Below are 23192 nucleotides of genomic sequence, written 5' to 3'. Positions count from 1 at the left end.
ATATAACAAGAAAAATATAAAAAATATTTTCACAAAAACAAAATATTTATTAATCTACAAAGAAAACAAGGTATATAAGCCTACATTTCTCTATTACTTTTATAACATGGTCCTTTTTCCCCTCTTTTTGTATCCTGAATGAGATAGTTTATTGCTAACAAAATAAAGTGCCTCGCCAATAAAATTTGTGACTAACGTGCTTTCTAAATAGTGTAGCTCAGCCATTTTCTTTTTGCCCCCTTTACAATCTAATAGTGTCAGTACTAAAATGGGAGTAAAACAGCAGAGCAAAATAAGTGAATAAGAAGTATCTTCAAGGGAATTTGAGTGTGACTAAGGGTTGTGTAGCTAACGATGCCTAGCCATTCTCTTGGCCACTACCATACATCTACAGTAGTACTGTGTATGCAAGTACTTAGACTGGAGCAAATTTTACAACTTATTTAATTTTCAAATATTGATAACTTGTGCAAAGCAAATTCCTTGATTTAGGGTTATATTTACCTTGTACTGAGTCTCTGGAGGGGTGTTTGCTAAAAATGGTGGTTGGCCCACTAACATCTCATATAAAATAACCCCTACGCTCCACCAATCGCATAGCTGTGTGTAACCAGTTCGGCTTAGCACTTCTGGAGCTATGTAGTTTGGTGTTCCAACAAGTGAGTGTGCCAAACAGCGCAAATGTTGTCGCCGTCTCCTCCTTTCCAGGGGTTTCAAGTCATTGCAACGACAGACCACATCATTGTCACCACAGGGATCTATGGAATCTTGTCGATCATGACCTTGAATAACAAAAAAAAATATCAATATTTAGAAACTCTGGTATATTTTAATATTTAGAAACTCTGGTACATTTAAAATACATCTTTAAATGTTTAACCAAATAAGCATGACATTGCCAACAAAATGTGACCAAGACCATTACTTAAAAATACTCCAAATTATAATCTTGTATCTACTGTATGCATGACATCTTTAAATACTAAAAGTACTACTGTTGACAAAATGACACAAGACCATTCTTTAAAAATGCAATTCCAAATCATAATACTGTAGCTACTGTAACAGTTAAATACATGACATCAAATAAGACTAAACAAATTGGAGTTAATTCAAAACTCAAAATCTTCAAACAGTATACGACTAACAAAAAATTGATGCTCTTGCATGGGACTAGAAATATTGCAGAAACCAATGCAATAGACCTGAGAGTAATAAAAAAAGGCAATGAATCACAATCAGGCGTGCAAAGCCAAGTGTTTGCAAGAATATGAAGTGATTTGAACTTACCCATTCTCTGATAATATTTTGAATTATGCGTCCACCTAAATCCTGTGCACAGACCAAAATCTGTTAGCTTAATGTGCCCATCACGGTCGATTAAAATATTATCAGGCTTAATGTCCCGATGAATAAAACCCATTTTGTGGACACTTTCTATTGCACATACCAATTCACCAATGTAAAACCTGCAAAAGAACAAAAACTAATCTGTAAGTGCAACTCCATTAATATGTAAAGTAACTTTTTACCATTTTAGAAATGCTGTTCTGATCAATGTGGATTAGGTATCGCTGAAGAATTGTATTTAGCAAAAATTCTCTCATGAATAAAATCACATAATTACTTTGTACAGCATAATTTTTACATAGTTCAGAGATTTACTCGACCACACAATATAACTGTAAGTTAACTTTTATTGTACGACATTGTATGACAATAAAGAATTATACACCCACCTTGCCAGTTTTTCTTCAAATATTCCAAACTTTATTAAAAGGGACATGAGATCACCACCAGGTATGTATTCCATAACAAAATAAAGATTGTCTTTATCCTGTAAAAAAAAAAAAAAAAGAAAAGTTTAGAAGCCTGAATAAAGGAAACTATAAATAAATTTTTGTTAAAAAATATTTGTGGAAGCAAAGGAGAAAACAAAACTGGCACTGGGAAAATAAATACAAGAACTTTTTTGTCTTTAAGTGTAAAATAAAACATTTCTGGGATATTATCATGACACACAAAATGTAAAAATAAAACCACTGTAAATGACAGAACTAGAGAACTCCTATACCAATTTGTAATTAAACTTCACCAGTGTTAAAATGAATAAACTATACTTGGTTCTTATATGAAGAACAAACTGGAGCATGGAACAGATGGAGAGCCAAATAACAGAACAGAGGAGCAAACCCTTCAATGGCTATTACTTTATAATATTTTAAATTACTTTAATGCAGTTTATACTAATTTTTTTTTAAATGCTTTCTTATAGCACATCCAAAAGAATATGGAATGCATTAATGAAATCATACTACTACTGAGAAATTCTGAAAATGACAAATACCAGAGGAATCTAATGTAAGTTTACTAAAACGAAAACTAATAGCATCACAAAATAACATAGCGTTAACTAAACCATTAAAGAATATCAGCTAGTATAACTTATTATCTATGGAAATTCATACATCTGTACTGCACATTATTTTTAATTTGTTTTCCTCTTCATGAATCCAAAAAACAGCCTGTCACAGCACAATAACAAGACAACCTTTCAAGCATACCTGAAAAGAGTAGTACAACTTGACAACCCACTCATTGTCAGCTTCAGCAAGGATATCTCTTTCTGCCTTCACATGGGCTACTTGATTACGCTTGAGAACATCTGCTTTACGTAATGTTTTCATAGCATACAGTCGGTGGGTGTCTATTTTACATACAAGGGCTACTTCACCAAATGCTCCAACACCTGTAAAAGTCAAAATACATTTTAAGCTTACTTACATGATAAGAGAAATGAGTACCTGAGTACATAAAATTTCCCTCTGCTCAAAAGTTAAAACAAATTAAACAAATAATCAGATTATGTCTCACAGTGAAGGGATTTACAATATGTACAATGATTAGGTCATTCTACAAAAATTTCAATGCTCAGTCTTTAACAATCAACCTTCTGATATTAAAAGCTTATCTACATAATGATTTTTTGATTAAGCAAAGTTATTCAGTTCTTTAGTTTTGAACTTACCAATTGTTTTTACTTTCTGGAAGAGATCCTTGTCCATCTTTGCTCGTTTAAGCCTAATGAAATTTGATTCTTTCTGAGATAACATTTTGCGCATTTGAGACTGATCCTTATCTGATAATCCAATCTTCTTCATTTCCTTTTCGAGCTGTATTCTTCTGTTCTCTCTCTCCTCACAGCTCTTTATTACATTTTCAATGTGTTGTTCCATATAAAATTTAAATGCATGGGGTGATAAGTTTCGAACTTTGGATTCACATCTTTGCATTTCCATTTCTGTGCTCAACTTTTTTCTTTCAGGTATTGGAGATTGATGAGTGGTTTTCTCTGTTGGAGGCGGTGGTGGTGGCATTCCCCTACATGACTGACCACTTGAGTAGCCCGACTCTAAAGTTAAATCTGATTGGGTAGAAGGAGATGAGGTCGCAGTTGAAAGACATGAGATTGGTGATTGTGACAACGCATGTGTATCATGAGAATTGACAGAAGAAACTGGACTCTCAGATCGAGAGGCCGTGGAAGCAGTATCAGCCATTACTGGAGAGAATTTTCTTTGTAACTGAGGATGATTAATATCTTCAGTTAGATTAGGATCATAACAACTACTGACTGTTTCTACACCACTAGATGGTTGAGTTGTGATGATGGAATCAACTGTACCAACTTGAGAAATTGGAATATGAGCTAAAGGAGTGGAAGACAAATCTAGTTCCTGCACTGGCACTTCTTGAACAGGTATGCTTGCAACCGGTTGAGATAAATACCCAGGATTATATCCACGTGCAGCTGCCATGGCCTGTATGGTTGAATGATAGCTAGGAGGGTCAGTAGTTGGCACTACTTCACTATTGCACGTTACTGCTGTTAAAGGATAATTACACGAAGACGCAACACCACTGTCCTGGGGTATCATTTGTGCTAGCACTACATTAGGCACAGCCTGGGCAGCAGCAACAGCCTGAGCTTGTTTCTGCTGAATGGAAGAAGCATATGAAGGAGGTGGTGCTGATACAGGTGGGGAAGTGGGTGCAACTGCCGTCTGTAATATTGGCTTTTGCACCTGCGTACTTTTTACAGATTGCATAATAATAGGGGTCGGAGTCTTTGCTTGACGAGCTGTTTGACCTCCACGAGGAAGTGAAACTGGGGACATTGACGATGTAGGTGACAAAGAAGAAGGCGAAACAGGATGTGGAGTAACAACAGGGCTCTGCCCTTGGAAATTTAGCTGCGCAGGACTCTTTCTAGAGTCTTGAGTAGGACTCTGTCTATTCTGCATAGTAGCATTGTAGGAAGGTGGAGGGGCAGCAAGTTTCACAGCTCCCACATGTTTTAATGCTGAACCTACAGGATAAGGAGGTGGGCGGTCCAACTGATTCCCATAACTATTACCATTATTAATAGAGAGGGCCTGCATCTGATGAGTAAGCTGTTGTTGTACCTGAGCACTATTCTGCACCACGACTGGCTGCCTTCCACCAAAAGAAACAGGACTAGTACCCCTCTGTGGGGTTGAGCTTTGCGACACATTACTTACATTTACACAGTTAGCCTGAGACTTAGTTTTGCAAGGGCCAGGAGAGAGTCTTGAGAGTAACATTGGCCTCTGACCAATAGTAGTTACCATGCTGGGGGCACAGCTTGTGGCACAAGGATAGGGTGGTGGTGGTGGAGTAGTGCCTCTAGGTGGTGTTGGAGGTGGTACATTACCTCCTTGACTTCTAGGTGGAGGTGGGGGAGGAGGGGCCTCTGGAACAATAGAATAAGAATTGCTGTACTGTCTCGATACAACTGGATGATTGATGTCACCAGCCATTTGGTCCCCACAACTCAGTCGGGGTTGAGGGCACTCAGCAAACTGCCTAACAGGCATGCTGTTACCATATAAAATTTGGCCCCCAATATTTGGGCTATCTGATCGCGTGCTTGCATTGCTGCTTTCAAGAGCCGGACTTCCTCGATGCAAATTCAGTTCACGATCAAAACTTGACTTTCTAATAATTTTGCTGCCTTCTATCTGAGGACATGATTTAGTATAACCATTGTATGCTCTCTGGAGATCCTCTTCTGTTGGAGTAAGATTAAAGGATCCTTGGCCATGAGCACCCGGACTGATGGGGCTAAGCCTCTCCCGGGGAATACCTGCTGCATAGGGCTGTAACGAAGCTCTTATCTGATCTAAAGCCTGAAAGAAAAAAAAGCTTTTAGTACTGTATCCAAGTATCAGTTTCAAATAGCAATGTTCAAGAATATTCTTTCAATACTAGAAAATTAACAACAGTACAAAACTGTAAATTAAAGCTCTGCAAATACAGCATTCATAACATTCTGAACTACAGTACAAGAACACTACCCAAGGCAAATGTTTGAAATCCTGAATTCAAACTTTCTAAGCTTAAGCTGTCACAAAAATTTCCAACTGCCAGAGCTGTCACACCATAAAACCCCACTGAATTTGTCACTGGCTAGCAGTTAACCTTCCTAAGAAGCCTTACAAATATTTTTGCTGTGACAGGGATCTGGACTATGATACAATTTCATGTGCACTGGTTTAGCTCTGGGTTGAAAATTCGTTGGTAAAATTTTGCACACACAGCTAATAAAGTGGAGAAAAGATACTCTCTGTCCCTACCATCAATTTTTATGAAAATGCAAAACTTTTAAGCCTACCATTTATCTAGCAACTAAATTAAAATATATATAATATATAATAACTAAATTAAATATATATATATATATATATATATATATATATATATATATATATATATATATATATATATATATATATATATATATATATATATATATATATATATATATAATAATCATAATGCATAAATATATGAAAAAACTTGTTACCTCCTTATTGTAATCAGCTCGAGTGGACCGGCCTATTGTGTTGGCGCTCATGGTACCCGCATGAGGCATCTGGGGGGCCATCGAGCCATGGAATTACTACCACAACTCAACCATGTCCAAATTAACCTGCAAATACCAAAGTAAATAATGCATTTTCAGTGTTTCAGCAGAGCCAATAAGGGTAAAAAATGCACATGCAAACAATTACGTTCTGGACTTAAATACTAAGTGTCATACCATCATGTTCAACATACAGTTCTAAAGAAACAAAATCATATTTAAATAAGTAACCTTGACAAACCTATTTTTACTACAGTTATTTCCTATGATTAACTTCCTATGACATACATAAAATATGAACAAAATGGCCTGAAAGTTTACACTGAAACAACAATACACAGGTACAGTATTTAGGGATGTCTACGCATCTATTTAAACCTCTTGTACACTACGTAATGCGCCGTACTACTCAGTAATAAGACACATAGCTACTAATAATGATAACAGAACCATATGTGATTAGTATATAAAGCATGCCAAGCTTTAGACATATTTAGCTATCCTCAACACACATGTAATCAACCATCAAGCTAAGGTTTCTATATCAGATTTCCCCATTATCGGGTTAGACATAAGCGAACTAAGTTCTCTCCACTTTCTTTAGTCTTGTACACTTCCTGTCTGAATTTCCATTTGGCCTAATCTTTGGCTACGGCCATTTCCATGATTTTCTGGGCGTTCCTATAGGTCTTTATTTAGCTACTTTAATATCTACTATTATTCTGACTAACTTTCTCATTAAATATCCAAACAATCTCCCCACCATTCATTCATATCCTGATTTTCTCAATGCGCTTTGTCTGTGAGTCGAGCATTCTATAATTACCTTTTTCAAAATATCCCCCATTTTCTTTGCCATCACTCATGTATACTTCGTTAACTGATACAGGGGTCATGCATGCATCTTATCCTATGTTTGTGCCCTGTTTACTAACAGAATACTTTCATTAACTGATAATGCAGAAACCTATTTCCAGTTCATCTGGGGTGCTGCTATTCTTATTTTTCTTACTGTGCTCTCATTACCTGCTTCACAGTTCAGTGTCCCCCTAGATAATAGAAATGTTTTACATCCTCTAAGGTCTATCCTACAAGGTGCTCCACCTCCTTTTATGTATGGAATTCAGGCATCAAAAATCTCTTACTCGGTGAAAATTTTACAAATGACCATCTCTTGTGACACTATCTGTTACCTTCGATACACAGCATCCACCCCTCCCCCCAAAATACATCTTTACCACAACAGCCACATGGCCAATCTCTTGACTACTTTTTGTTTACGCTTTCTTTCAAGTCACTGTACGCTATTTTGCTTAAAATGATATTCAGTGCTACACTCTTCATTCCACTCTTCCACCTTTAAACATTCGTATACACTCATTCTTTCACTCTGCTATTAATACAAGGTCAACTGCATACAGTTAAGTCCCCGGGGGCTAGGCTCAACTTTCTTTTCATGTATTATTTTATCTTGACCTATCTTCATCTAAACCTGTCATCTCCACTTTTTTTCAGTTTAATTGGTCATTTAACTTTGCATTTCACCTACAACCATTACAAATTTTGTTTGCCTTATTGTCTTCTTTGTTTGCAACATATATACCTAATTGTCTGTTTGCTACACATCATCCAAAAGATTAAAGAATAGGGAAAATTATAAATTTACAAAAAATAGGGAACTTTAAATCCTACCTATAATATATTAAATGTATAAATGTATTGTAATACTTTCCACTCATACAGATTTCATACAAGCCACTCTCATCAATCAGGTACTGTCATTGATATCATAAGTCCAATAAATGCTTTCCCTTTATGATATACTAAGATATTCCTTATAGTACAGCAGAATGAATACTGTTCTAACATTTAACCATCTTACTGAGTTTCAATTACATATCTTACAGAAACTGAAATGAACTAAACAGAGACATCTCAAAATATGAGCTGAGTGACAAATAATCAATTTATGAGAGTCAGTGTGGATAACAGGATGGCAGAGTTGAAAGATGTGAGAAAGTAATACAGAAAAAGCATGAACACAAGAATGACAGGTGGGTCACTAATCAAGAGCATGAACACAAGAATGGCAGATGGGTCACTAATCAAGAAGAAATATCAAAAACCAAAGGCACACCAACAGAAATGAATGTAGAGTGAGGTCGTAAGTTTTATACAGATGCCATCTTTGATACATGAAATATACTGGAGTCCAAGGAAGAAGCACAACCAAGTTAAGTGCAAGTTTGCCTAAAATAGCCATTCCGCTAATTGTCAAATAGTTTACTTATCATTAACAAAGATAAAAGATTTTCACAACAATGGCAAAAGGTTCTCCAGGCTCACAGTGACAACCAAGTATCAGTGATAACAGAAAGAACATCCTAAGCAAGCCTTTCCTTTATTAATTTAATTCTTGATTTGCTTATTTATTTGTGCTCTATCTGTATTTCACTATCATACTTTTCTTTGCTGTCTTTCTCTCATCACAAATGGTTAATCTACTTTGCAAATCTTGTGCTATTTTAATGGTTAATCTACTTTGCAGAACTTGTGCTATTTAATATTCTTTTCAGATTTGAATTACTTTCATTGTAATTGGCTGCTACCTAGTGTCTTTGCACAGTGAACTGTAGGCAGTATGAAAAAGATTCTTTTCAAGTGTCCACTCCCTTTGGTCTCTTTCCATCTAGCAGTCCAACTTTGTACTGCTCAAAATTTTCACCTCTAATGAACACATTACAAGAATCCATGAGTGATTCAAATGTGTAGTTAACTACCAGGTTGACAACAACAGACTTCTGTACAAATGTATATAAACAATATAAATACTGTAAGTAAACAAAGGGGACCATAGCAATGCCATAGAGCTGGATTCATAAGAAAGTGAGTAAACATAATTAAAGTAACAGGACAGTAATATGAAGAACTTTAGTAGTCACTTTTCCTTTAGACAGGTTGAATACAAACAGGTTTTCCAGAGAAAGGGAAGCTATAGGAGTTACCAACTTCGAAAAGTCACTGGGCCCAACAGTCTACAAGGTAACCTGATCCGTGAGGACATCATGAAGAGAGAACAATGAGGAGGGCATCATTGCAATAGCTAACAGAAAAATAAATGTGAAATAGGAGAAAAAGAGTATGACTTTTCCTCCCCAAGAATAGGCTATAAATTCATCACAGTAACAAACAGCAGCTGACAGTCCTTCTTGCTACAGAGGCATCCTTGAGAGCAAAAAAGGATTCCAGTGAGATTTGAAAGAGGCATGGGCAGCAGGAGAGACTAGGAGCAAAAGGGAACACAGACACCTGGGGCTGCATAGCCAAGCAGCATAAATGGTCTTACAAAAGTTAGCTGAAGAAAATTTTTAGCACGTAAAGCTTCAGTCGTAGAACAATCCTAAAATGCCAGTGGTTTTGGACAATTGAAGCTAACTGAACAGCTTTTCAATTTCAACAATTTCCCTCAATGAACCCTTTAATCTTCCCTTTTATGAATGGCAAAGTTAAATACCAGTCTCCCTCTTATTTAACTATATTTTTCCCCCTTAAGCCCAGGTTAGGTAAAGGAATTTTTAAATTCTGTACACATACAGTACTTGCTATCAGGCAGCACATACAGTACTTGCTATCAGGCAGCAAAAGAAAACAAAATACAAAAAATCTAGGAAAAATACCACAGCGATGTAGGTTAAATAAAAATGGCAAAACTGCTGCAGCTGTAAACTACGGCAGTATTGACAAAATGCTAAAGATAAATGAAAGACAAGGAAAATGAACAAGCAACAGAATAAAGAATGCCTACCAGTACAGACAGGTTGTACTTAGAATTCAATAACATGCTCTCCCTACAAATATACAGCATACCAGCAATTTCAACTAAATTCCTTGAAAGTCATCAGACCAAACTTTCACATATCACAGCAAACGTTAAGCCTCTCAATAAGCAATGTATGTACCTACTAAATGTAAATCAAGTTAAAAATAGAATCAACTGTGCCTGGGAGGGGGGGGGTCCATGAAAGGTAATTTGACAATTATGCACTTTATGGGATATCAGGGGTAGTTTATTAATGTGCTTCTGTTTACTCTGTTATTTATATTTCTTTATGCAACACAGTTCAGTTGGCGTAATGAGTTTTGCATATGCTGCTGGTACAGTACTTTTTTCCTTTGGCAAGTGGGAAAAGAAGTAATAAAGTGGACTAACCCTCTAAAAGTAGCATGATCACCAATTTATACTTACAAACAAAAGAAAAATACAAAATCTTGTGGAAAAAAATGGTAAACTATAAAAAAGTTAGCAATAGAAGGATGAAAAATGGCAAAGCAATTGAAAGATCTTGTCACAGCATTGAGAAATAAACAACACTTCAGACAGAGACGAGAGGGTACGTCACTTCTAAAATAATTACCCTTCCACGATTCAAAGAATTTCACATTAACTGCATAGTGAAACATAACTGTCTAAATAAGGACAGTTCTTTTTTATTACATTAAGATAAAAATGATAAAAAATAAAAGCAATGAACGACCTAGACAAAGTTCAGGATAGATGAAAATGTTACTTATATGAATTATCATAATTACACTAAGCTCATTTGCAGTGGCTTCACCATATATCTATCTATTACTCATATATGAACAAATTCTTCATGAGAAGCTTGAAATATTAAGTTTAGTAAGAGCAGTACCTACATTCAACCATTTTCACCCATATAATTGTCATGGTTCATAGGCATGCAAGTTTAATATCACGGTGATCTTGTGTGCAGTACTTACAATACAGGTCTCTACGTACATACTTTAATTACTATACCAAATTCCAAAATTTGTAAGTTTCAATGAATTCAGAAGCCAAGCTGTTGCAAGCTACAATTTTATTTCCTCTCCAAAAATTAAGTAAATAGCATTAGGTGAAATCAAAACTGTAGCTTGAAATTGCCACTTAGTATTTTTCCTATTCAGCTTTACGTAATTACTGAGTTCACCAATCTGTGAAAACCTTAAATTCAAAGATGTAACTGAGCCTCCAGTATACTGTACCGGAAAAGCAGCACATAGTACAGTAATACGCACTAAAGTCTGCGGGTAATCTTGGAACATCATATCTTTAATCACTATACTGTACGATGTTTTAAAAGGTTTACCGGTGCAAAAATTTTGTTATAACTCAACTATATGAGTAAAAAATACATAAAGTATTACAAAATTGAATCGTGAGCATCAAAACATTTTCAAAATCTAAGTGCACTAAATTTCAGTATGACCTAGAATTTATAAAGTCCAACAAACCAATCAGGAATTTCTGAAAATAAAGCTACCTTTTATTCAAGGCAGCACACCCAGATGATTCCCATTATGTATTGCTGGCATTATATTCATGTCATGTAGAGTTTCATTAAATTTCCTGTTCAATCTCAAGTAATTTAATATAACCTGAGTTACATTTCTAGACTCAAGGACTCACCAAAGAAATTTATTTTTAAATAAACTGCAAAAATTGGAGCAAAAACACAGAGGACTGACAAGTAGGTGGGAAGACGGCAAAGGGAGTGGACGAAAGCTAACGGGAGAGTGAAATAACGTGTTTTACATTACTTCAGAAAAGCAGCAGCATGTTCCCATTAAACTAGTTTTCATAACTAAACTGGTTTGCTAATTGGATACCATCATACAATGACAATTCTTGTCTTTCCATTGCTATCACAAATAGGCTAAAAGAACCACCACTTTCATTGACAAGTTTAAATTCCCTAGCACTCCCACATCTCACTATTCGGCAAATAAATCTTTAATCATGTACTCCCATTTCTGTGGTGTACTGTATACCATTATCTTGCTAGCACTTCTGCTACAGTATGAATCTATAACAAAGGCAGTTATTGTAACACTCTCATCTCCCATGAATTCTGACCACATAAAAGATCCTCAGCATCAATGACTACCTAAAAAGAAAATCTACGACAACAATCCCTTTAAAAATACATGTTGACAGTTTTTAGATTCAGTTCCAGAACTTTGACGTAGGAGTTAGAACAATATTAAAAATTAAAATCAATGATTTTGGAGCACTACTTTAACCAGACACTACCATTACTAAAATATAAATCCCACATTAATGCACAAATCAATACCATTTCACAAGGGTCATGGCTTCCATAATCTTCAGTATAATGTTAGGGTTAAAAATATGACATCACATTAAGCTGTGAACCTAATGTCATCTATTAGGAAGTATCTCTAACCAATTTGGGATGGAACCCTCATGTTATTAGTGAATGGATCCCTCATGTTATTAGCAAAGCTTCGTACACATGTTACAGGCTGCTACGAATTTCATATCAAGAGTAGTGTCAGTTAAAACAAGATGCATAAACATTCTTCATTTCAGATACCAAACTGTGTACTGTACATATCAATTAGCAACATACATGTATCCCTAATGGAAAATGAACATGGCAACCAAAACCTGTTTTAAACAAATGCCTATCGGATGTTCCCACAAAACAAAAAATTTAAAAACACCTTCCCTGAAATTTCAATTTACTTCAAATGATGTGGCTTCACAAAGTCAATCTATACAAACAAATATAAATTCAGCAAAAAAAACACGTTTAGCAACTGCAAGTAAATTATGAAAGGCTGAGGTGAAAAAACAGAAAAAAAAAGTTTCAGTACAATTTCCCCTCTAAAGAAAATGAATACAGTACTGATATAAACAAACTGCTGAACCACTTGGATTTTGCTATTTCATTATTCAAACAAAATACTCTTTCCTCCTGACATCTTAAAATGACCTTCCCTTCCTATTGGCATTTTTCTTCTATGGCATAAACTTTTGAGAGTGCACAGTACATGCACTTCAAAGAAAATATATCTGATTACAATTATGGTTATGGTTCTACCTGGATTAATTTTTAATGAGCTTATCATAATAAAATGAAAACTGATGAGCTTTCATGGAACGTAAACCATTTATGAAACTTGGAACTCAAAGGCAAATAACTTCAAGACCACAAAACATTTTTAGTTTCATAGTCCTATAGATCTGTTATTCACTTATTCAAATGCCATTAGCTACATGTATTTTTATGAAATTTTGTTTGTCTCCATGAAACAAACTAAATCAGAAGAGCAGCTCAAATCTACTTAATGTGAAAATGAAAACACCTCTGTTTTGCATTTTTCATTAACCCCCTTTCTTCTCACTTAGGTCTTGGCTTCATAAAGGCATCTGTTTACATACTTTATCACAACCAACCCAAGTATAAAAGGTATACAAAAATTATGTGGCAGATTTTAAATATTTTTCTACTTCATTCACAAGCTAATTTCTTGTACCATAAAATATTAAAGGTGTTGCATAAATGAAGCTGATAAGCTAATGAGAGGAACAGTGATTCTACTGGGCACTTGCCAAACTGGATTTATCACGTAATCATTCTTTTAATTTAAGGAAGGTAACCAGAATAATTTTATAATTTACTGAAGGTAACAAGGAAGTTTAAAACTAGAAGCAAACCCTTGAATGAAGAACACATAAGAAGTATACCCTATTCTATTAACTAGTTGATTTTCATGATATCTAAAACTATTTTGCAGCATTCTAGAATGCTACTATAAAGTTATCAGTGAAAAAAACTCTGTGAACAATTATCATATTGACAAACTACTGTGTACACCATAATTTTTTTGTAAAGTACTCTACAAAAACAATGGACACATTTTCAGCATTACCTTTCTAATTTGCATATCCCCTTAAGTATCTTTATAAACAATTGGCCTGAATGAACAGTTCAGACATACTGTAAACATGGGTGACTGTGTACAGATCAGGGAATGACATCAAAAGTGCTACATGTGAAGGTGACAATGCCTGAGAATGTTTTCTAAAAGCTGGCCAATACCTCATAGTCGTATTTAACTAAGTTGCATCAAGCTGCAGTACACTTAATACTTGTATATAAACAAATAAGGGTCACTCATATAAAAAAGCTGCCTACAATACATGATGGAAAATTATTACCACTCCGAGAGTTCCAACTCGAGACAATTTTCTTATAAAAAAAAAATCAAGCTGGCATGTAACATTACAGCACCATATCAAAGCTTTTAACTCACCCCCCTGAGGGTAGATGCACAACATGTTTCATATGCTCTGAGAGTAAGCAAAGATGCCACTGACATCCACTTTGGTCATGAGAGGTTTAACTCAAGCTGTAGTCTCAAGAAAATGCATAGAAAAGCAGAGCTCAAGAGTTTAGGGATGCTAGAAAAAAAAAAAAAAAAAAAAAAAAAAAAACACTCAAAACACCAGACTTAAAATAGCCCTTATTCCTGTCAGGTGGCCTTATGATAACAACTATTATGCCATCACCTATTTACTGCGAAAAATGGGAATCCTCAGTGCTTGCATGATTTGGCAATGACTTCTTCCCCCCTGCTGCCAAGTTTTAAAAACCAATTTCAGCTACCGATTTCCCCAAAAAGACTAGCCTACCTTCCTCCTCTGCAGAACCCCCAACCCCATACCCTTTCTTTTTTTTTTTTGAACTAATTACTGTAAGTGCACAAAGCAACATGTCCTTGAGGCCAGTATTGTGTGTGTAAAAAGCTGCATGGTCAAAGAAGAAAAATTCACAAAAATTTCTGTAGATACAGGATAATCATCCGTACAACACAAAGAGCAAACAATAACATGGAAACAAAGGAAACAGCCAGTTAACAAGTTCTTTAAAAATCAAAGCAATCAAAACCACTAAGGGAGACTTTAGAATCACATGGGGTAAAACCAACAAACAAACAAGGTATTACTGGGTTTCATGAGAAACTGACTACCAAGACAAGCTGCATCCTAATTAGCAACTATAAGGAAAGAAAATAATCTAAGGAAACTTAGTCCAGAGAACCATATACCATTAGAATGGATGACAGCTTACAGATGCTTCCAAGGATGGTTTTGTTGTAACAAAGAAATACCATCCATCAGTTAAATTGCCTCAATGGCATCCCTTCTCAATGAAAATAAGTAGTTCTCAACACATTTTGAGTATTCAAAGAACTTAAACAGTAGGTTGAACAATAACTTTACACAAATACCACGGAAGCTGCAATAACATGGAATTCCATTATTATCCTGCATAACAAAGGTCATAAAGACAAATACATGCCTGAACAATGAAAGTCGCAAACTCAAGAACACAAAGATGTTATGTAACAACTATTACGCATCTTCAAATGCAGTACTGTATAACCATTTTCAGCATTCCTGTAAGTGGCTAATTCCACATTAATGGAAGACATAAGCCTTACAAAACATAAACATATAAACAAATATAGTAGGTCTGTATGATATCAGAAAAAGATTTCTTTCAAAAGTAACTTGGGCAAGTCACCTGAAGTACTCTGAACAGATAGAAACCTCCCAATATTAAATGTTACAATGCATTCATAGAATAATTGAGTAAATAAAACGCTTGACTGTTTTGAACAATTTCACATACAAGAAAGCATGATCCATTTCTAAATGTCCTACCTATAACATAAGTCGGAAACAAGTATTCTTTAAAATCTAAATTTTGTAAGTATCGTAAACAATAATAAAAAGTCAACATTTTAAACAATAATTAAGAAACCAAGAGTTAATAAAGTAGGTGAAAAAAAAATGTTATCTATAAAATTATCCCCATAAGAACTGATGTGACATGTAAGGTACTTCCAAAAAGTTTTCCCACAAATTATTAGTAAATACAAATTACTTAATCAACACTTAAATTTGCAGAACATTATCCTTGACTGTTCTTTCTGTACCTCCTAAACAAACTTATTTCATGACCTTGCAAAAAAAAAAAAAAAAAAAAAAAAAAACATTCCATAACAATTATAAATTCAAAATCATAACTTTCTAAGCTACTGATTCATATGAATGATTACTACAGTAAATATACCTCATTCTAATTCAGGAAAATATGTCAATTATAAGGAAATGTTACATTAATAATAACATGGAAAGCCAGAAAAACTGACTTAGGCTTGAACATGATTTTATACTGAAGAAAAAAGAATTAGATTTAGCTGGTATTATGCTAAAAAAAAAAAAAGTTGTTTAAGATATTTTAAGTGATAAAAGATCAAAAACATCTTATTATGGCAGTCTGTGTATTATGACATTTCATTTTAATACTAAGCTTCAACATCAACTTTATGAGGTCATAACTTCTATAATGTCAAGAGAGTCAGTACCCAATAGTTAAGAGAGAGAGAATGTTAATGCTTAGTGATTATCATCTATCCTCCAGTTGCCTAAGGGATACAAAGAACTCAATGAACCTGAGACAGGTATCTCTTTCGTGTCACTTCTTGCAAGCAATAATGGAGGAAGGCATTTCATCAAGTCAATGTTCTAAAATCACAGAAAATTAAAAAGACTTGTAAATTACATAAGGCAGTTGCTAGCCAACCCAATTCATTACAAAATTAATTCAATCAATTGTTTACATAAATATAATACACATAAAACAAGTCAAATATAACCAAACTGGCAACTCTCTTAGCAAATAAAAATTAAAAATGATCAGTTAACAATAAATTAACAACCTTTGAATCTAAATATTATCAAAATAAAACCAAGAATGGCACAGTATCTATAACATCACCAGGTGTCGCCATCTAATACTCAAGGAAAACCCATGAATCATCAACCACAGTTCACTGCACACAAACCAACTTCAGGAATGCGGGGGTTGGGAGTAACGTTGCTAAATCAATTTTCTTCACGTTCAAATCAGTTAATGCCTTGGGTTGCTACCATGACAACCATTAGAAGCTTTAAAAAACTACCCCTATCAAAACTATAATGTATAAAAAAAACAAATATAAACATTACACTACAGATGAAAACTGCATACAACTTTCTACATCTCAATTAACTTACATAAACACAGAAAAGCCCCACAGCTAAGAACTATTTATACACTATGGAGCCGAATCCACATTAAATTAAAATGGTAAATTGATATGATATTGTACAAGGTCATTACTACAACCTTTATGCCACTCCGATAATTAAAGTCATTTTCTCTTGATTAGAATAATCAAGGCCACAGAATCACTTTATGCCTACATCCCCCAAAACCAAAACATGACATGACATGAGAGAGAGAGAGAGAGAGAGAGAGAGAGAGATTTTTTTTTTTTTTTTTTTTTGCCATCCACATTTGTGTTCATGAGTGTAAGGTAAACTGAAAGATATATTTCCTTGAGAGGCATTTCAACAAAAACTACTTACTGTATGTTGAAAAAATTAAAAGTTTATATATACCCAGCCACAAGTCCAAGGTTCAGTAAGCAAGCAAACTGTTTTTAGGCACTAGGCAACAGGACCCTATAACAAAAAACCACACTGGAATGGCATGTAATGATTCTGTTATCTAAACCACAGCATGTGTAGTGTTCAAAGAGCTCCCCAAAAGTATAGATTCTTTCCATAATCAGTACCACCTAACCCTCAAACACAAACTCACATGTGAAGCATATACTATACTGTATATCATATGAAAACAATTACAAATAGTTACATCTTCCCTTAACCAATATCTAGGGGGTTTGGGGTGTCTTACCTCCGAGAGTTTTATCTATGCTAAGATTACTTGTTGGTTGTAAACTGATTATGTTGTAATAACATGTTCCAAGACTTGAAACGACATTTAAATAAACAGGAAGCATAAAAGAAGGCCACTTTACTGGGTGAGAACTTTTCATGACATGCATTATTTACGTCTACTTACTGCAATTTGTTTTGCTGACAGGTTCAAGTTTTGGTGACAGTGAACTGATAAGGAATTATAACTAAAATACTGTATATATTTGCACAATGTAATATGAAATAGCATTCATTCTGAACTTATCTAGCAAAGTACATTATCATAATACTGTACCTGCATTTGTTTATACAGAAGATGCTTCTGTATAAACAAATGCAGGTATTATAATAAATACTGTGGTTAGGATTTTATTATTATTTTTCTGTTCATCAACAGAAAAAAACAAACAGTACAATATACTTGTATACTCACCCACTACGAAAGTAAAATTTCTTCTCTGCACAATGATACTTTAGTCTCTTTGACAACGCTATAAAACTTCCTTTTCCACACTAGCACATGTTGCCAAGTAGCACAAAAACTATTAACTGTAAATCACATTCACTGATGGAAAATTGTCTTGCGTAGTTTTGAAAATATATTTATATCACTCATACAAAGGCGAAATCACATAGTTAAGGCAGTAATAATGAGCAATACGGTGGTTCCCTCCTCTGGACAGAAGAGGGAGTAGACGGAGTGATTGGCAAAGACGGGAAACAATGACTGCTTCCGCAATAACAGAAGATTATTGGATGTACTCCAACGGCTTAAAGATGAAATGAAAGCACTTCACACAGACACACACTTTCGACGCTTTTACAATCACCACTTACAGAGTCCAGTCACCTGTAAAAGAAAAAAACATAATTAACTAACTCCATTAAGGCATGAACAATGAACTACTAGGATAGTAATATGGTAAAAAAAAGTACCTCTCACATTGTACTTATAAAAACAAACTTGGAATTTTTGCTTTATAAAAAATAGTAAACCATATTATTTCATTTATTCACTCATTATGCAATTTACATTAGATATGCAAGTGCAAACAATTCTTTCCATTACCATATTACCAAATACTTAAATAAATTGTGACACCTCTGTTGTGAGCATTAAAAATTTACAAAATTGCTCTCTTAAAATTATCCAATTGATACCTCTTACAAATAAGCATATTATCTAAGCTATCTGGATTGTCAATATGCTTTTTGATTACTTTGTGGCTACCAAGGTTTTGTAATGTATTGTGAAACATGAGATTGCTGAATACAGGAAATGAGTGAAAGTGGGCATGTGTGTGTATATGTATGCTATATTTTTAAGACAAATGAACGAGTTGTGGAAAGCAACATTATAAAATTTCTATTGTACATCTTCTTTAAATGTGCCTAAAAAGATTAAATACAGGTTTTTGTTTCAATTTCAAATCTCACCTGGTCACCAAGGTTTACCTTCAATTAGGTATGCGTCTCAATTTAATGCTGTCTAATGTTATGAGAAAAAGCTGCAGGTGTAAAGTGTACTGATCATTATAATAATTTACTTTATTATATTGCCCACTGAGTGTTTCTTTACTTATGATACGGAACAAAAAATTGCTATAAAAATATAAATTACACAAATTACAAGGGCACAACTAATCTAAAAATCTACATTTTCAACTTGCCCATAACAAAACCAATCCTAACTTAGCCTAACCTTAACCGCACCATGAAAAAGTACACGAGCCTCATATTTGTGAGTTCTTCCCTGGAAATAGCAACACTATTACATGATGTTCTGGGCTGCACCCATTCTCTTGGGTTATTTCCTCTTACATTTTTTCTCAATCTGTTTCAGTACAGTAAACTATAATTACAAATGGATCATTGCCGGAAATATTTCCTGCAATCTTGGGTTAGGTTAGGCTAGGACCTTGAGTTACAAAGCACACAGTCCCCAGCAGGATAATGATAATAGCAATAAATTCTGACCACATTATCAGAAATGACCAGGCCTAGGCTAGTAATTAAAACGATTAATTTGCTATTTTGCGATTGTTTTGCTGCTGTCATTTGTGAGGCTTCGGTTAGCCTAGTTACTTTATAATAAAGTTCTAAGCAAGATCACTTGATGTTCAAATTGGCTTTATCATATGAATACCTATCAAATGTTTAAATGGTAAAGACATATTACAAAACAAATCCCGATAGGCCTAGGTCCTACCTACTTGACAACTAAGCTAAATTTGATGAAATTAACTAGAAATCTCTGTCGTAAATATTTACAACGAACGGCGCAAAATAGCTTTGGAAATTCACTTTGTGGAATTCCAGAACACTGAGACTGGGCGAACTTTCGTGAAGGCCTCTTGGACCAAAAATTTAAATGCGACGACTTGCGAATCACAAATACCTCCGCGGGATATTAGGCTGTATTATCACTAACGTAGGTAGGCCTGATTCCAAGGAATTCTCGTTTTGTGGAGAATAAAAGACAATAATTGAATCGGCTGACCACCGTAGGCTACCAACACCATTCGCTCCTGCCTTTCAATAAATCCGACGCTGTTACGCAACTATATACACTGAAGTTACTTGTAAACTGCTCCTCATAAGCTACCCAAACTTCCCCGTGATGGCAACTTCACTACAAACATCACTAACATCAGAGAAATCACACCACAGGAGGAAGTCGCCTAGGCCTAGAAGGCTCCTTTCGCATCAACACTGTATTTCCGCTATGCCTCCTAACGCCTTTTCCCGCTGCGAAAACCACACAGCAGGCATCCAAGCACGTGACCCTAACGTCTGCGACTCCAAAGACACCGCCAGTGCATTCCTACAAGACGTCAAACCCTATTTACCAGGATTTCTATCGGGACTTTAGCGGGACGACGCCATTTTGAAGCGAGAATTCCTTTAAGAACCTCAACAAACAGGACTTTCAGTCTCTATTTCGAGGCCTTTTAAGGGACTTCCCAGGGGCTTTTAAGGCGAATTACGCTACCTTCAAGTCAGGTCCATCTCCGGGCAGTCCGATACGTCCAAAATCAATCCGAATTTCACTTAATTAATCCACTTTTCCCAACGCATAATGACGAAAGGAGTCCCGTCCACACACACGACTCTTAGTCTCACTTCACTCAAATAAGTAATATCAAGAAACTTCTTCTACTACGCGAAAAGGCTTAAGTCTTGTCTCCGGCCTCCTGATTGGTTGGCTGGAAACCCGCCCGTCTCTCATTGGCTGCGGCGACAAGGACTCGCGCTGACAGCCAATGGGCGAGCGCCTTCTACAGCCCGCAAACATTCCAATCGTTGGAATGCGGGTGCGTAGCGTTTTTGACAGTGGAATGTGTGTGTGTCAGTGATGTTGGTGGGGCTTAGGGTGGCAGACGATGATGATGATGATGATGATGATGTGGTGGTGATGATGATGTTGTGATGATGACGACGAAGTGGTGATGATAATGATGGTGGCATCATGATAATAATGGTGAGGATGATAATGATGAGGACGTTGTGATGATGATGATGATGATGATGACGGTGGCTGAGATTTTGTTGTTAAAGCCAAATACCTTGGTTACGGATGCTCTCGATTTTTAAGGTAAATTCTACATTCCATCACATAACCAAAAGGGCGGGCGAAGTGATTCTTCATTTAAGTAGATCCGTGAATGTCCAACATTGAATTGCAACACCCCCTCCCCCTTCTCTCTCTCTCTCTCTCTCTCTCTCTCTCTCTCTCTCTCTCTCTCTCTGCCCTAAATACCTCGCAAACCATTCATCCTTCTACGCTAACACAGAGACATATTTTAGTAAACTAATAAATGCAACAATCCAAGTCTGTATAAAAGCAAGAGACAAACTAAACACCCTCCCTCTCCCCCTCCCCCATTAAAAAACTGGTGGATTAAAAGAAAAAAGTGGGAGGGGGGAGGGGAGGGGGGAAGGAACACGGAACCAAATTCTCAAGAGAGTCTGTATTTGTAAATGTATTTCACATTCTTGTGCACCTCTGTTTCACGTACTTTCCATCACGGTCAGTTTTGTTTCGCCACTTTTGTTGTTTTGTTTCGCCTGTTGCCAGTAATCTTCGCTCTTAGAGGATGCCCGGGTGTTTTCCTGTTGCTTCTCCTCCTCAGGTTTTTTTTTCTTTTTTTTTAAGAGCGTTTTCGCTTTATCCCAGCCGCATGCGAGGAATGTTGTAAGAGTTTACACGCTTTGGCACCTTGAAGCTGGGTTAATACTGGCCTTCGGCTCGTAGTCTCGACTCTTGCCTATATAACTTGGGCCATACGCGGCCTTCAGCTTCCTTTAAAACTCTTCTGTGCTATTCGACTAATCTATGCGTTTCTCTTCCCTCTAATCCGTTCCCCTCCCCACCCTTTCCCCTACCCAACCCCCCACCCCATAGATTTTGCTCGTCTGCAACTTTCGATCGTTTCTCGTTTCTGCTTGATCATTTTACTTTCGTCTCATGTCTCCCTTTTATTCTTGTTGTTTCCCTGTGCGCTTCTTTTATTCAACTTTCGTTTTATTCTCTTCTCTCTCTCTCTCTCTCTCTCTCTCTCTCTCTCTCTCTCTCTCTCAGTGTGTGTGTGCGTGTGTGTGTGTGTGTGTGCTTTTGCATACCATGAACAAAATAGATCGAGAGGTTGCAACATTCCTACACATTATTGCACTTGCAGTTCATTTATATGGGGTAGTGCAGTGCATAAGACGACACCTGTTCATGACCCTACCCTAAACCTCTCTCTCTCTCTCTCTCTCTCTCTCTCTCTCTCTCTCTCTCTCTCTCTCTCTCTCTCTCGCGTACTCGCACCTTGCATATGCTTCCAGACGACTTCTCCCATTCATTTGTTTTAGGAATGGTTGCTATTTTGCTTTGACGTTAATATTTTAATTTTTAAGAAAAAACAGGGTGGAGTTTATCGCAGCTCAACACCACTGTATAATTCCTTTCATCCACCGAAATAGTCATCATTCTCTCTCTCTCTCTCTCTCTCTCTCTCTCTCTCTTATCGTTCCGTCGTTATTGATTTCGAGTCATTCCTATAAAGAACCTTTGTCAATCTTTTGAGTAATCATTAATTCTTTACGCTTTCTTATATTTGAGTCTTATTCCAATCTTATTTTTTAGTCACTCCTCAGATTAATACTCCATTCTTATTTTTGAGCCACACCTAAGATTATTTTATTCTCGTGTTTGAGTCGTCTTTAATTTTCTCTCTCTCTCTCTCTTCTTATTTACGAGTCATTCCTTAAAAGGAAACTAATTTTTTAGTAACCCTAAATCTCTTTCAGTCTCGTTATTGGAGTCACCACCTTAAAGAACCTCTCCCCTCCCCACCCCACCCCATCATCTCTCTCTCTCTCTCTCTCTCTCTCTCTCTCTCTCAGCTGGGGTTTATGACACGGTCCCCTTAATCAGTGCTTTATTACCCGCATGTTACGTTAATTGCCGAGCAGTTGCGGATGTGTCTTCTTTTACGGTCGATGTTTGCTTTCAAGTCGCGTTCGCGCGCGCGCTCGCTGGAAGGAGGGAGGGGGTTTACTCACGCAAGCCGCAAGCGCGGATGTGATTACGATTTTGACGTGGATGCACCGCGG

At 36.0% G+C, this 23192-nt stretch overlaps 1 protein-coding gene across 5 annotated transcripts in view; it reads right to left on the bottom strand.

Annotated features, from left to right (window-relative positions):
* Positions 1-23192, bottom strand: part of LOC136830194 (serine/threonine-protein kinase Warts-like) — a 208471-nt gene that overhangs the window by 3426 nt on the left and 181853 nt on the right. The window contains exons 1-8 of one of the 5 annotated variants that reach the window (XM_067089468.1): positions 20441-20732; positions 18025-18441; positions 5888-6013; positions 3029-5210; positions 2565-2749; positions 1740-1837; positions 1291-1469; positions 505-782 (exon numbers count right to left, since the gene is read on the bottom strand). In XM_067089468.1, coding sequence (XP_066945569.1) covers positions 505-782; positions 1291-1469; positions 1740-1837; positions 2565-2749; positions 3029-5210; positions 5888-5968 — 3003 coding nt within the window. In that variant the 5' untranslated portion in view covers positions 5969-6013; positions 18025-18441; positions 20441-20732. Of the gene's footprint in view, positions 1-504; positions 783-1290; positions 1470-1739; positions 1838-2564; positions 2750-3028; positions 5211-5887; positions 6014-18024; positions 18442-20240; positions 20733-23192 lie in introns of those variants that run through there. The other 4 variants (XM_067089467.1, XM_067089469.1, XM_067089470.1 and 1 more) reach the window with 4 other exon arrangements.

This window comes from Macrobrachium rosenbergii, chromosome 46 (assembly GCF_040412425.1).
Source record: "Macrobrachium rosenbergii isolate ZJJX-2024 chromosome 46, ASM4041242v1, whole genome shotgun sequence".
NCBI classification, from domain to species: Eukaryota; Metazoa; Arthropoda; class Malacostraca; order Decapoda; family Palaemonidae; genus Macrobrachium; species Macrobrachium rosenbergii.
This window is presented reverse-complemented; position numbering and strand designations above follow the sequence as displayed.